This window comes from Trichechus manatus, unplaced genomic scaffold, assembly GCF_000243295.1.
Source record: "Trichechus manatus latirostris isolate Lorelei unplaced genomic scaffold, TriManLat1.0 scaffold00039, whole genome shotgun sequence".
Taxonomy (NCBI): domain Eukaryota; kingdom Metazoa; phylum Chordata; class Mammalia; order Sirenia; family Trichechidae; genus Trichechus; species Trichechus manatus.
The window spans coordinates 10029544-10044330 of record NW_004443975.1 but is presented as its reverse complement, the minus strand read 5'-3'; the positions used below and the strand labels follow the sequence as shown (position 1 = coordinate 10044330).

Below are 14787 nucleotides of genomic sequence, written 5' to 3'. Positions count from 1 at the left end.
GTAAATTTGTGGGTAAATATAAAAGATTTTGTCTTAGTTATCTAGTGTTGCTGTAACAGAAATATCCCAAGTGGGTGGCTTTAACAAACAGAAATTTATTTTTCCACAGTTTAGGAGGCTAGAAGTCCAAATTCAGGGCACTGGCTCTAGGAGGCGGCTTTTTCTGTCGGCCCTGGGGGAAGGTCTTTGTTCCTTAGCGATTGTCATTTCGCATGGCATTTATCTTCCCCCATCTATGCTTGCTTCCTTGCTTGTTTCTTTTATATATCAAAATAGATTGACTTAAAACACACTCTAACTGCTACTGCCTCATTAATGTAACAAAGAAAACTCATTCCCAAATGGGATTATAACCACAGGTATAGGAGTTAGGATATACAACACATATTTCTGGGGGACAAAATTCAACCCATAACAGATTTATTTTTCTCTCTTAATTTCTTTAAAATACGTATGTTTAGTAGTCAAAGTAAAAATCATACCATACTATGGGGATTGTTATGTATATAGATTTGATATTCATGACAACTAGAGCATAAAGGAGAGGGATGGTAAATGGACCTACTGTATTCTCACTAAAGTAACGTGCACTTTCTACATTTGTTTGCCAACCGCTCCCTTCCACCGTGAGGTATTTTTGTAAGCGCACTATGCTAATTTTTTTTTTCTACAGCAACATGTAAAAAAATAGGCATAGCAGTGCTAGTGAAAATACCTTGTGGGGAGAGGGAGTGGCTGGCAAACAAAGTAGAAGGCACACATTATTTGCATAAAAATATGGTATAGAGTTGCAAGATTTCTACATTTTCTGTGAAGTGGTACAATATTAACTCTAGGCAGACTGAAAAATTAAGAACGTATACTGTAATCCCTAGAATATTCACTAAAAAAATTAGGCAAAGAGTTTAAACGCTGATGAACTAAAATGCGATTCTAAAATAACTACTCCAACCAGAAAAGTAGTAAAGGGGAAGACCTAAATTTAACTGTCTCAATCATTACATTTAATGTTAATAGATTAAATACTAATCAAAAGGTAGAGATTGTTAGAATAGATAAAAAATACAAGACCCAAGTATATGCTGTTTATAAGAGACCCACTTCAAATATAAAGTCACATAAGTAGAAAGTAAACGAACAGAAAAAAGTATACTATGCAAACAGTAAGCACAAGAAGGCTACAGTGGCTATGTTAGTATCACACAAAACAGACTTTGAGCCAAAAAGCATTAGCAGAGATAAAGAGGGACATTTCATAATAAAATGGTCAATTCATTAGGAGGACATAATATAACCTAACAACAGAGCTTCAAAATATGAAGCCAAAACTGACAGAATTAAAGAGAGAAATGGACAATTCCACAATCACAACTTAAGATTTTAATATCCCTCTCTCAGCAACTGATAGAAACAAACAAAAAAAATTAACAAAGAGATGGAAGACCTGAACAACACTCTCAACCAGCTACCCTGACTGACATTACAGAACACACTCACCCAGTGGTTCAGCACACATACTCTTTTCAAGTGTACATGGTTCATTCATCAAGACAGACCATATACTGGGCCATAAAACAAGTCTCAGTAAAATTAAAAGGACTGAAATCATCAAGAGAATGTTCTTTGACCTCAATGAAAGTAAAGCAGAAACCAATGACAAGATATTTACGAAAAAACCAAATTGTTCATTCGACAACATACCTCTAGATAACCTATGGGTCAAATAATTCACAAAGGAAATCAGAAAATATTTACAACTGAATGATAATGAAAAATTCAACATGTTAAAATGTTTTAAGATGCAGCTAAACCAGTGCTTAAAGGTAAATTTATAGCTTTAAATATTTATACTAGTAAAAAAGAAAGGTCTGAAATCAATGACATAAGATTCTATCTTAAACTAAAGAAAAAAGCGTAAAGTAAACCAAAGCTAAGAGGAAATAATGATGATAAAAGCAGAAATCAAAGAAATAGAAAATAAACAATTGAAAAAAAATTTTTAAAAAGCTAATTCTTTAAAAAAAAAAAAGATAAACCTCCAGCTAGATTGATTAGGAAAGAAAAAGGACAGAAATGACCTGTATCAGTATGAAAAGGAGGTTATCACTACAGATCCTGCAGACATTAGAAGGATAAAAGGAACTACTATGAATAACTTTATGTCCATAAATTTGACCACTTAGATGAAAGGGATCAATTTCATGAGAATACAACTTACTTTATGACACAAGATGAAACCAAAATTATGAATCTATTTCCTAGAGAAATTGAATATGTTGTCAAGTCTTCCCACTAAGAAAACTTCAGACCCAGATGATTTCACAGATTAATTCTATAAATGTAATAATGAAAAAGGACAGTTCAAATTGAATTATTAAAAAGTTATCTTTTAATAACAGGAATAATGGCCAAGAGTCAACACTATGCAGGTTGTAAGTGCTAGACACTATAAAGAAATAGGAAATCAACTCTATGAAATTCATTTCTTCTTCCCTTTCAAAGGCTTGGCAAATAAAGCAGGGTCTATCTGCTCCCTTGCAAGTCCCCTGACGGAGAAGAGCCGTGCCGCCCGCTCCTGCAGAGTGCCCCCACATTTCAGTCCCAAGGCCATCAGTTCAGACTTGAGTTGATCCAAACCCAGCAACTCCAATTCTGCAGCAGAGCTGAATGCCAGTAAATCTACAGTTCCCTGACCAATATGCTGCGGGGAAAAAAAAGAAAATAATTAGAACATACTTCCTCCAATGAATGCTGTTGCTGGGTGCCATCGAGTTAGTTCCAACTCAGAGCGATCTTACGTGCAACAGAACGGAACACTGCCCAGTCCTGCTCCATCCTCACAATCATTGCTAGGTTTCAGCTCATTGCTGCAACCACTGTGTCAATCCATCTCGTAGACTTTCTGTAACTGTTACCTATATTCTATTTTTTAAGGATTTTTCATATAATTCGCCATATCTTGCTTGTGGATTTTAATAATAAACTGTTACTCTACATGCCTTCTCAATATATATAATTAATAAACACTCATTTTTCATCTACATATTTATAAACAAGCAATCAGAATAGTAACAGAACTACAGGATTTTTTCTGAACAAGATTCGTAACTACTTGTTTTCTTCTTTTCCAGGAAAAATCCCAACACCAAAATATACTCAGCCTACCCCACACTAATGATCACAGAAAAGAGCAGGCATCCTAAAAAGCTCTATTTTAATAAGACTGCCATGCCTATGAATCCATTAATTTCATAATCTTAATGCTTTCTCTTCTACTCGAATAATTAAGGATGACTGTGAGAGTTCCCATTTATATACTCAATAAATTCAAATGCTGTTCAATAGACTTGCAATTGTTCTAGCCACCAAACACCTTTATAGACTTTGAGACAAAATTAAGTACTTCTAATGATGGCTGCTCTGCAAACAATGAAAACGTTCACATCCAGCATTTTTAAAAACTATATTCAAAGAAAGGAGCCCTAGTGGCACACTGGTTAAGCACTCGGCTGCTAACTGAAAGGTCAGCCGTTTGGACCCACCAGCTGTTCCTCGGGAGAAAGATGTGGCAGTCTGCTTCAGTAAGGATTACGGCCTTGGAAACCCTATGGGGCAGTTCTACCCTGTCCTACAGGGTTGCTATGAGTTGGAACTGACTCAGTGGCAGTGGGTATATTCAAAGAACAATAAATTTTCTCTCACAGGTCATTTTTTAAATATTAAAAAGCTCTAAACACATTCTTTAACTTTCTATTTGCCACTCCTATTAAAAAAAAAAAAGTCACTTTGTTAGACTTCATTATATTCATGACCAAGTCCTAAGAACACCACTTAGGACTTTGGAGAACACGTGGCTTTTATGAATACCACAACTACTATTACAATACCAAGAATAAAATTTCTATGGTTAAAGGCTGAAATATTAAAAGTAAAATCAGGTTTTATTCTATTGTTCCCTTATTCATTTTTCCAAGACTTTGGTCAGGATAAAGCTCCTAATTTATATGAGTAACATAAAAGTTAGATGCTTAGAACTCCAGAGATGGTGGGAGGTAAATCCAAGCCTTTAGCCTCCTAAAGTAGGGCAGTCTATCCATTTTTGCTTATGTATCGGGATCAGGGAGGTTGTGGTGAAATGACAGGCTTTGTGTTTATCAAGAGAAACCAAGTAGTTCAGGTTTTATCTATTCTAAAAAGCAAATCATGAGCTTAAAAGAGTAAGCATTAAAATTTTTTGCCGGAAGTCAGTCCATTGAAGACAACAAAGAATCAACTATTTGAGGGAAAGTATGGACAATGAAAATGACTTTTTAAAAAGGCTGAATGTTGTGCTTAAGATTTCATTTATAAATGAAGGAGTGGCTCCTCCCCTATGGGAAAGATCTCCACAGCCTGCTGACAATCACGGTTCAAAGTATACCTCTCATGAGAGAGAAAAAAGGAGTAACTACAGATTCAGGATACAAAAAAATAAGCCATTTCATCAAATCTAAAATGCCATCTATTGTAATATGCCCATTATTTTATGCATCATTAAGGAAGAAGAAAACAATGCCAATTAAGCTATAATATGAAACTGATACACATTCCATTTCAGAGATGTTAAAATGCGAAAAACAGGCATCTTGGAATTGATGAAACATGGAACCAAGTGCACCACCTAGTGGCAAAATAGTATAAATTCTGGGGCTGAACAAACCTAAGAATTCTGGGGGGACACGGCAAGTTTAACCATCACCTTCTAAGTATTAAATAACCCTGTCCACTAAGCAGCTGATGGGAAAAAGCACATTTTCATTTTCATGACTTACTGCGGAAGTAACATTGATTTGGCTCTAGACACCTACCCGGAAATGGCTTACTGTGTCTCCTGACTCGCTCTCCTCCAGCTTGGCAACGGGAATGTTCTCCCTGTCTTGTCCACGTGCTACCTTGGCAGCTCTTTCACCATCAGTCATTTCTTTTGTCTCTTCTTCTCCATTCGGTCCAGCCCGGGCTGCTTTACTCTCTGCCTCCTTGTTCTCCTGGGCCTCCTCGGTTTCTATGGGCATCTTCCTTTCTGTCTGCTCCTCAGTCCATGTCTCTTCCAGCTTAGCACGCGAGTCTTTAGAGGTATCTTTCCCAGAGTCAATCACTGAGTTTTTCTGTAGTTTTTCTGGTGATCCAGAGTCTGCACTCAATACTTCAGGCCTGTGACAACCAATGGGAAATTCGGCTGCCATCTCAACGCCATCACTGCCATTTCTGGGAGATTGACAACACGTTCCTGAAGTACTAGGCGCCGGGTCACTGTCATCATCTGAGCTCTCAGAACTGGAACCCTCTGCACTCGCTAGTCCGTCCATGCCCAACCTAGCAGAAGCAACAGACAGCTTAACACCATTTATAGTGTCTACTTAAAAAAAAAAAGAGTTGCAGTTTGTCCAGGGAACACTCCGTCTGGATAAAAATATCTGTGTTAGCTTGACTGGACAGTAAGTAAGTTTCAGGAAAAGATATTCTAGCTGGGGTCTTAAAAGCCCGGGAGTGGCCATCTAAGATACTCCAGTAGTCTCACCCCTTCGGGAGCAAGGGAGAATGAAGAAAACTAAAGACACAAGGGAAAGATTAGTCCAAAGGACTAATGGACCACAATTACCACGGCCTCCACCAAATTGAGTCCAGTACAACTAGATGGTGCCTGGCTACCACCGACTGCTCTGATGGACATCACAATAGAGGGTCCCAGACAGAGCTGGAGGAAAATGTAGAGCAAAATTCTAACTCACAAAAAAAGACCAGACTTACTGGTCTGACAGAGATTGGAGAAACCCCAAGAGTATGGCCCCTGGACACCCTTTTAGCTCAGTAATGAAGTCACTCCTGAGGTTCACCATTCATTCAAAGACTAGACAGGCTCATAAAACAAAACAAGACTAAAGGGGCACACCAGCCCAGGGGCAAGGACTAGAAGGCAGGAGGGGCAGGAAAGCTGGTAATAGGGAACGCAAGGTTGAGACGGGAGAGTGTTGACATGTCGTGGGGTTATTAGCCAATGTCATAAAACAGTATTTGTTCTGTAAACCCTCATCTAAAGTACAATTTAAAAAAAAAAAAGATACTCTAAAGGTGTAATCAAGAGACTAAATGGGGAGCTTCTGTCTGGAGGTGAGATGGGAAGGCACACAGGGTTAGGAGCTTGTTGAATGGACACAGGGAATCAGGGGTGGAAAGGAGGCGTGTACTGTCACAGTATGGGGAGAGCAATTAGGGATCAAAAAAATAGAGGAGAAAAAAAAATAAGAGTAAAAAAAAATTTAGTGAGATGAACCAACCATCCCAAACATCTAAGAAGGATCTCTTTTTTAAAGCCGTGAATCCCTTAGAAAAAACTGATTTTGCTTAAAGTTTTTTTCCTATGCTGCATTAATTTCAACTGTTGGAAATTGGATAAAATAATAAACAGTTAAAAGAAACTCCTAAGACTCAATCATAACCCAAACTGGAAACTACTCAGATGCCTATCAACTGGAGAAGGGATAAGCAAATTGCGGTATATCTACACCTGCAATAATACTTGCCAGTAAAAGGAATGAACTACTGATAAGTGTAATACCCTGGATCAATCCCAAAAGCATTATGCTAAGGCAAAGAAGCCACACACAGAAGGCTATACGACACTCTGGAAAACGATAAACCATAGGAACAAAAACCACATCAGTGGTCAGTGGTGGCCAGGGGTGGGGGAAGGGAGTTTAACTGCAAAGGACCTTTTAAGGGTGATGAAAATAGTCTATATCTTCATTGTGATGGTGGTTACATGACTGCATATTACGTATTTTCAAAACTCACAGAATTGTTCAACCAAAGAGGATAAATTTTACCGTATACCTCAACAATATCTCAATAAACCTGACTTAAAAAAAAAAAAAAAAACAGAAAATGCCACTACCTTTTCTCTCAGGAACATTTAATTCCCATTTCAGAAAGAACAATAAAACTCTACACTGGACTTAAGCAGTTACATGATCTTTGGTCAATAATTATCTTCTTATCTCCAAAGAGAAGGCCAACAAGCAAGCAAGCTCCACATGCACTTCTCATTTTCTAGAACTTGGTTCAAGGGAACGGAGCTGGCAACCAGAGGACCAACTGGGAGGCGCAGGAGAACTATCGGAGGGTGGATAAGAAAGAGTGAATACTGTTGTGCTTTCCATCCTCAAGTGCTAAACAGACTTGAGAATGGAGGGAACAGTAGGTGCAGAGAGTACTGGCAAAGGGAGCCAAGACCTCAACGATGACTGCAGAAAAACCACAGAGAAAACAGAACAACACAGAAAGAATAACCCTGGCCTCCACCTGGAATTTTTGAAAGCTAATTCTTTCAACACCAGAAAGTAATTCAAGTATAAAGCAATTTATTTTTATGTGATCTTTCCCCCAAAGGGGGAAAAAAGTTCTTTAGATTCTATTAATGGCATTTAGAGCAGAAGCCATTACTGGTGTGTACAATGCGACAATCACTGAAACCTGAAGACTGCAGCTTCCAGGAAACTCTCTGAGCTCCCGTCAGACACTACTTAAAAATGTGTTTGCAGCAGAAAGACAAGAAGGATATAGATCATATCAGTCATCAAATCTCAATTTGGAACGACAATGAAACAAACTTACCAAAAGCATTTTCTTTTTTCTGCACTGGCTCCTCCGCTTGTTCTCGATTTGTTGGGCCGTTTCCGCCTCTCACTGATTTCTGCTGATACCATCTTGCTGGAAGCAGCCTGCATACCTAACCAGAAATTTTAACAACTCAGTTTGTACTATCAGGACTAAGTTTAATTTAAGAAACTATAAATGATCCAGATTCCAAAAAAGAGCTGCAAAGGAATAAAATGGCTATATATTTAAATTTATCAGAATATTACATGGTTAAAATGAGACTGATCTCAAACATGCACAGATTTAAAATAATAAGCATTCTGGTTCTGGAATCAGATTTTTAAAGCAAAGCACAATAGCACCAATCTCCAACTTCTAACCCTGAGGCTGACAGACTCAGACCGAGCCCTCACCAAACCTGCTAATTCATCACTATGTGCTCTGTTATTTGCATCTGTTTGTCTGTCCTGTTATGTCATAAGCTTTCTTGATGGAAAAGATCCCTTCCTATTCAATTAGACCCACAACAGCCCTAGCCTAATGCTTTGGATGCTAAAAAAAATAAAAGTTAATGAGCATCACTCTCATTAAAAACCACTAAAAGGTTGACCTGAAACGGGGAGCAAAGATGCTGAGGTCTGGCCACCTCCTGAATTTAGCTTATCCCCATGAAGCACAAAAAGCCTTCTCACCTGGGTCCACGGGCCCATGGAATTCAGGGGTTAAGTATGTCAAATGTCCTGCGGGTATGTGGTTCATTTCTGAGGGGAGAGGTTCACCTGATTCAAAGACCTCAAAGAGGTCTGTGATTCATGAAAGCTTAAGAACTGCTCTTTGTGTGCAGTGTGGAAGGGTCTGGAACAGCCAGCTTCAGGGGTGCCTGCTGACCACACTAACAAATGCGTGTTCTCACCTTTGAGGACGGAATCCTCCAGACGCTCAGCCATCTCATGGCACTGCTGCTGGTAGTCGGGGCTGGAGAAGCAGTGCTTGGGTTCAGCAAGCTTCCGCTGCAGGCGCTCCAGGCGCTTCTGCTCCTTTTCAGCCTCTCGCTCGGCCTGCTGTTTCACCCACTCAGCCATTCTATGGGTGGGGGAGGAAGAGGTGTAACTAAATGGATATATTATATGTAAAACACTTGCCCCCAATCAAAGTAATGTACTTTTGCCCATATTGTGACACTTCCTCAGGAAAGTGTGCCATGCTTACTGGCATACTGGTAGGGACTTACTACAAACCCAAAGATAATTATTAAATTATGGAAAAGGATAAATCTAACAGCAATAAATTAGAACACAAATATTTAACATTTACATTTCAGATATGCATAGCACATGCATAATTGTTATTGATAGGAAATTATGTTTCTTTCTTCAAAGAAAAGAAAAAAGAGTATCTTACGCTTTTTCATGATTGACATCTCGTAGTCTCCTCCCACTGAGATCCCGGCAAGCCTCGCGATTGGTTGTCTTCTCAATCTGAGCACCAAGTGCTCGGAGCATGGAACCAAAACCTGAGCAGACGTATTTGGAGGGTACAGGTTGAGAAGTGTTCAAGGATGGATGAAAGCTGAATTTATGAAAACAGTATTTTACCACAAGATTAAAGGTGAATTCTCTCTCTCGTTTTTTGAAAAGGGAGATGGACCTCGAGGTTCTAACCCAGGAAGCAAAGGTAAAAGGAGCGACAAACTTGATTCAGTCTAATGCCTTTTGCCCTTCATTTTATCTTTCTGAAATACTGTGCCTACACAGAGAGCTTTACCCAGGGATAGAGATCCCAGGATTTCCATTAAGAACTTGAAAAATGATATGGTGAGACTCTGCAATGAGTTAAACCGAAAGGCAATTTCAAGCTGTCACTGGCTGATACGGCATGCTTCATTCTTCCTGATAATTTCAAACCGCAGAATGATTAGACTCTGACATGTCAGCTCTCTGAAAACCAAACCAAATCACTGCAGATCTGGAGAGAGCTTGGGGATGATATGTTAGTGCCTCAGGAGAAATAGAAAGAACTGTTCTCTTCCTTCAGCAAACCAGACAGAATAATGGTCCTCTCTTCACTTAATCTTCTCCAAAGTTTTAGAGCCTGGGCTGCCTAGGAACTATCTGGCTGAAGAGGGTGGAAATCGTATCATACACTATTTCTTCCCCAAAAAGAATAAAAGGGAAAACACACAACATGAGTTGAGTAAATAAAGGATTTCACAAAGCAAAACAAGGCTGGCGTACCAGGGAGATGGAGGAGTTTGTTAATTTAATAACTACAGTTAAAGTTTACAGACGTGTTACACCTAAGCAGTCACCATTCATCCCTACCTCCTTTTCCACCAAAGAGTCTGGGTTCCAGACTATAAACAGCTCCATGCTGCACAGCATCACTGGTGTTAATGAGGGCTCCATTGCATTTCACAAAGAAGTATTCCACTGGAACATCCTAGAGACAAGTTTGATTTTTTAAATGCTTTTAATGAGACAATACAAGTTTCTTGTAAGAAGGGACCTAGTTTATCTTTTCATTATCACCAGTTACAAGCAGACAGTATGTATTTAATTAATATTTGTTGAACGGAAAATAAAAACTACTAAAAGAAAAATTCACTTTATATGAAGCGTTCTGGGTGCAATTTTTTGCTAATACTATCTAATCAGGATGTACAGAAGAACCTTCAGTCTTTTGGCTGAAAGTAAAAACTGCTTCTTCCTTCTTCTCTAGTAGGAAACCTCAGTTGACGCAGAAGAATGCACAGGGCTCAGATCCACTAATTCTGGGGCTCCCATTTTCTCTGACTTTTTCTAACAGGTAAAATCAAGCTGAACATCAAGAGTGGTCCTCAAGTTTAAAACTGACAATATACATCCTGACAAGTGTCGGTAGGGGATAAGACTGGGGGGACGGGAGGAGACACGGGGAGGGTTTTTAACACACCTATATAAACTTCAGAGCCCTGGTGGTGCAGTGGCCAAGAGTCTGGCTGCTAACCAAAAGGTGGCGGTTTGAATCCACCAGCTGCTCCCTGGAAACCCCATGGGGCAGTTCCACTCTGTCCTATAGGTCGCTATGAGTCGGAATTGACTTGACAGCAACAGGTTTGATATAAACTTTAATATTTTTAGCACCAGCTAGCAGCCAGTGCTTGCCTCTTCTGCTACCCTTCCCAGGTTTACAGCCAATCACTGCGGAAGCTCAAGTACCCTTAAACCCCGTTTAATATTTCTGAAACTCTCAGATCAAGTGACAAAAAGAAAAAATAAACACCATAAGTCTTTCTAAACAAGTTTCTGTTGCTGTGAAATAAGCCGACAGTGGAGTATTCTTCAAAGTTATGAGGAACCTAGGAGGTACACAATTTAATCTGCAATATCAAGAGTGAAGAGGTAGACATACCAACAGGAAAGGAAAAATGCATTATTGGTATCTTCCTGAAGGGAAACTATGAACAATTAGTCCTGAACCACACCTCACAACTATTTCAAAGGGAACTATTCATTTATTCACTACACAAATAAAGTGCCTGCTATTTGCCAGGTACTATGCCAGGTTTAGAAGCCCTGGTGGCGCAGTGGTCAAATGTTCAGCTGCTGACCAAAAGGTTGGCAGTTCAAATCCAAGAGCCACTCCTTGGAAACCCCATGGGGCAGTTGTACTCTGTCCTATAGGGTTGCTATGACTCAGAATCGACTTGACGGCATCGGGTTATGCCAGGTTTAAGGAGCCCTGGTAGCAAATGGTTAAGCGCTTGGCTGCTAACGGAAAGGTCAGTGGTTCAAACCCACCAGCCACTCTGCTGAGAGAAAGATCTGGCAGTCCACTTCTGTAAAGATACAGCCCTGGAAACCCTATGAGGCAGTTCTACTCTGTCCTCCAGGGTCGCTATGAATCCGAATCAGCTCGATGGCAACAGGTTTTTTTTTTGGGAGGGAAGGGGCTGGTTAAGATTCTTGTATTAATAGTCACTAGTAGGGGGAAAAAAGGGTATACATTTATAATCAATTTAACTGTTTTAACCATTTGTGAATTATAAAGCACTTCAAGCACAAAGTATGATGCGTGTCCCAGCCCAACGGACCTAAGACCCACAAGAGACAAGCCTGCAGTCCACCAAAGTCAAGTTTACTGACTCATTACACCAGAGAAATCATGGGGTGTCTCACCAACAAAAGAAAAGAGTTTTTATAGGATTTGGGGCAAGAATGGAATTTAGGTGAGATGTAAACGAAGCAATGTGTTAGGATCAAAATAAAGCAGGGCTGTCTGTGTGTAAAAGGGGCAACATCAGGTCTAGAGACTATGAAGTGGATCCAGGCTCCTGTTTCCTTAGAAAGTACAAAGTTATGTGTAGAACAGTTGCGTTCAGATACCCCTAAGCTGAAGCTCTGCACCTGGGTTGGAAATCATGAGTGCTTCTCTGTATCAAAGTGACTTAGTGCCTCAAAGCAAGAGCAGGATGGTTCACTCTTACTGCAATAATTTCAAAGAGTAGTTTCTTATAGTCTATGATTTTAAGACTAAGGTTTCTGCAGCAGACTCTCAAGGTCATTATGACATTTCACCACTACACTATGTCCTTGGGGGAAATAGTTTCCTATTAACTTAGCAGCTGGCTTTGTCTGTGTCAGCTGTATTAGTCCGATGAACAGCAGGGCAGATTTTTACTTTTCCAGTGGGAGCTAACGCCAATCTTATCATGTGTCAGAATAGTTTTGTTCTAAAAAGCACTGGTGGGAACCTGAGCTATTTTTATGTGTTCCAGTATCTCATCAAATGCCCTTTTATAAGCTCTATGTTTCTATTCATATCTGTTATGATCATGTTTCTACGGTGCCTGACTGAATCCACTCATTTATATTTCTTACTTCTTATTTAAAAATTCTTATTACCAACATTTCTCATAATTAAGATACTATTTTTTGGCCTCACTCTGGATCAGCTGTCAATAAGTTTGAAAACTGCACCCATGAGATAAGAGTTATTTTCAGAAATATTAAACTCCGACTTCCTTGGAAAATATTTCCCCATTCAGATGATCAAAAAAAGTTCTGCTGACAGTCTTTAGACTAGATTGCGGTATAGGAAGAAAAATGAGGAAGCTGAAAAACCACATTTGCGAGCACACATTGCTTCTTCATGGAACAAGTCCAAGTTTTTTAAAGCTTTGATTCACACTGTAGTATTAACATTTGTGAAGTTTATAAATAACAAGCAGAGGAAACAGGCTGGGAAGCATGGAAGAGGTGTGGTGATATAGAAACAAGAGTATTAGATGAAGTACCCGTAAACCCGTTGCCGTCGAGTCCATTCCGACTCATAGTGACCCTATAGGGCAGAGTAGGACTGCCCCATAGGGTTTCCAAGGAACAGCTAGTGGGTTCCAACTGCTAACCTTTTGGTTAGCAGCCGAACGCTTAACCACAGCGCCACCAAGACTCCACTAGATGAAGTACCGAATTTATATTAGATTTAAGGAGACTACTAAATTTATTAGCTAACTGAATAGGATTAATATCACAAATGGTAAAAGCTCACTTACTTGAGGATCACGTAAAACTACACAAGTAACTCTGGAAGTCCCTGATAGGTTTTTTAAAATACGTATGGACAAATGAGATCAAATGATCAGTGCAAACAAATGACAGGCCCTAAGAATCCATGTCCTCAACAAAACACATGCGTGGGTCCTTGGTCCCGACCAGTGACCACATGAATTCATTTCCCACTCCATCATTCTTTAGCCGTACTTCTCTAGGTCAAAGCTAACGTAGCTGTGCCATTAGTAGGCAAAACGCACGTCACAGAACCATAGTATGAACGTAAGGACACGAGCCTTAAAGGTCATCTGGTGCAACTGCCTCATTTACAGATGAAACTGAAACCCGAAATGTTTGTGCCTGAGGGCTGGACTAAGGGCTGCACCTGTGAGCGGATTTTTCTCTCCTTTATAGGGAGGCAAAACAACCACCACCACAAAACAAAAGCAAAGGAAGGCCTCAGGATCAGTTCGAAGCATCTTAAAACCAGCGAATCCTTAAACACTGAAAACCCCAGCGAACAGACGCGTCCCCGACAGGCCCTCTGCGCGCCCAGTCCTGCCTCTCGTTCGCCTCTTTCCATATCCAGGAGCCGCGATCGTCACCTGATCTTGGCAGTAACGGTGGATAAAATCCCACACGGAGCACCGAGCCGAGGCACACCGCACCGCCTTGCACCCGGAGCCGGGGCCGCGAATCCACACCAGCGCCGCAGACTCCGCCATCTCACCTAGTTCCAGAACCTCGACAGTCTCTGAAACGCTCGGCGCCACAACCACTCCGGCGCGCATTGATGACGTTGGCCTGCCTTCCAGAGCCCCGCCCCTCACGTCTTCCGCTGGTCCCTTCCCTCCCCTGGGGCCAGTCTTGTGAGCCGGGCGGCCGAGCCGCGCTGGCGGGGGGAGGGGAACAGGAAGGGCCTGGCGGAGGCTGATAAGACAGCAGAACCCGCGGGCGAGGCGTTGCTAGGAGAAGTTGCTAGGGCGGGGCTCGAGGGACTCGCTATAAAAGGCCGGCCTGGGGTAGGTTTTGACTGTTCGTTCTGGTTGTAAGCGATAAGACCGTAACGAAACACCGCCCTGTGCCGCAGACTTTGGCCCCCTTTCCTTACATCTGTGTAGTTATTTTTGGGTCGCGAGAATTGTGGCCTGAGAAAGCACTGCTCCCTGGGGTGTGAGGGGAGAAGCTGCAGTCTCTGAAGCGGTTTTTTTTGGGGGGGCTGTTTCCTCTTCCCTGGGGAGTCTTTCCTCCTCCTCCAGAAGCCCCACGGCAAGGGAACCATACTCGGGAGGTCTTCTAACAACAGCCCCCGCGTGTTTTTTTCCCTCCAGTTTTACCAAGCATTCTCTTCCTTTCCAGAAGCAGCTAACCTCCCAGTTTCTGTCGGCCACGCTCAGTTTATTCTTATTTCCGCCTGTTTGCCTCTGCGTTATTTCCACTTCGGTACTGTTTTCAAAATATTTCACAGCAAGTGGGCCCTTGTGAACGGCAGTGGCAGGAGTGACGTTTATAGTAATGCTGCTTCAAAAAAGCTTACCATAACTTTTATTCTGCACCATGGAAACACACTGCACAGATCTGCATAATATAACTTTAAGGCTCAAGGAATCTAAAGGAGTCC

General features: G+C 40.9%; 1 protein-coding gene across 1 annotated transcript; it reads right to left on the bottom strand.

The window, feature by feature from the left end:
* Positions 1 to 401: 401 nt before the first annotated feature.
* Positions 402 to 13931, bottom strand: SDE2 (SDE2 telomere maintenance homolog). The gene is made up of 7 exons (XM_023730930.1): positions 13772 to 13931; positions 9957 to 10074; positions 9037 to 9148; positions 8549 to 8718; positions 7651 to 7765; positions 4848 to 5352; positions 402 to 2701 (listed from the first exon to the last, which is right to left on the bottom strand). Exons 1-7 carry the CDS (start codon positions 13889 to 13891, stop codon positions 2480 to 2482), a joined length of 1362 nt encoding a protein of 453 aa, XP_023586698.1. The 5' UTR covers positions 13892 to 13931; the 3' UTR covers positions 402 to 2479.
* Between the last annotated feature and the right edge of the window lie 856 nt (positions 13932 to 14787).

What these genes read in the sequence shown, in the direction of transcription:
- SDE2 (XM_023730930.1), bottom strand. Translation starts at nt 13,891, where the DNA reads ATGGCGGAGTCTGCGGCGCTGGTGTGGATTCGCGGCCCCGGCTCCGGG. An exon ending in ACTCTTTGGTGGAAAAGGAG is followed by an intron (nt 9,149 to 9,956) that starts GTAGGGATGAAT and finishes ACGTCTGCTCAG; the next exon opens with GTTTTGGTTCCATGCTCCGA. An exon ending in GATGTCAATCATGAAAAAGC is followed by an intron (nt 8,719 to 9,036) that starts GTAAGATACTCT and finishes CCCCACCCATAG; the next exon opens with AATGGCTGAGTGGGTGAAAC.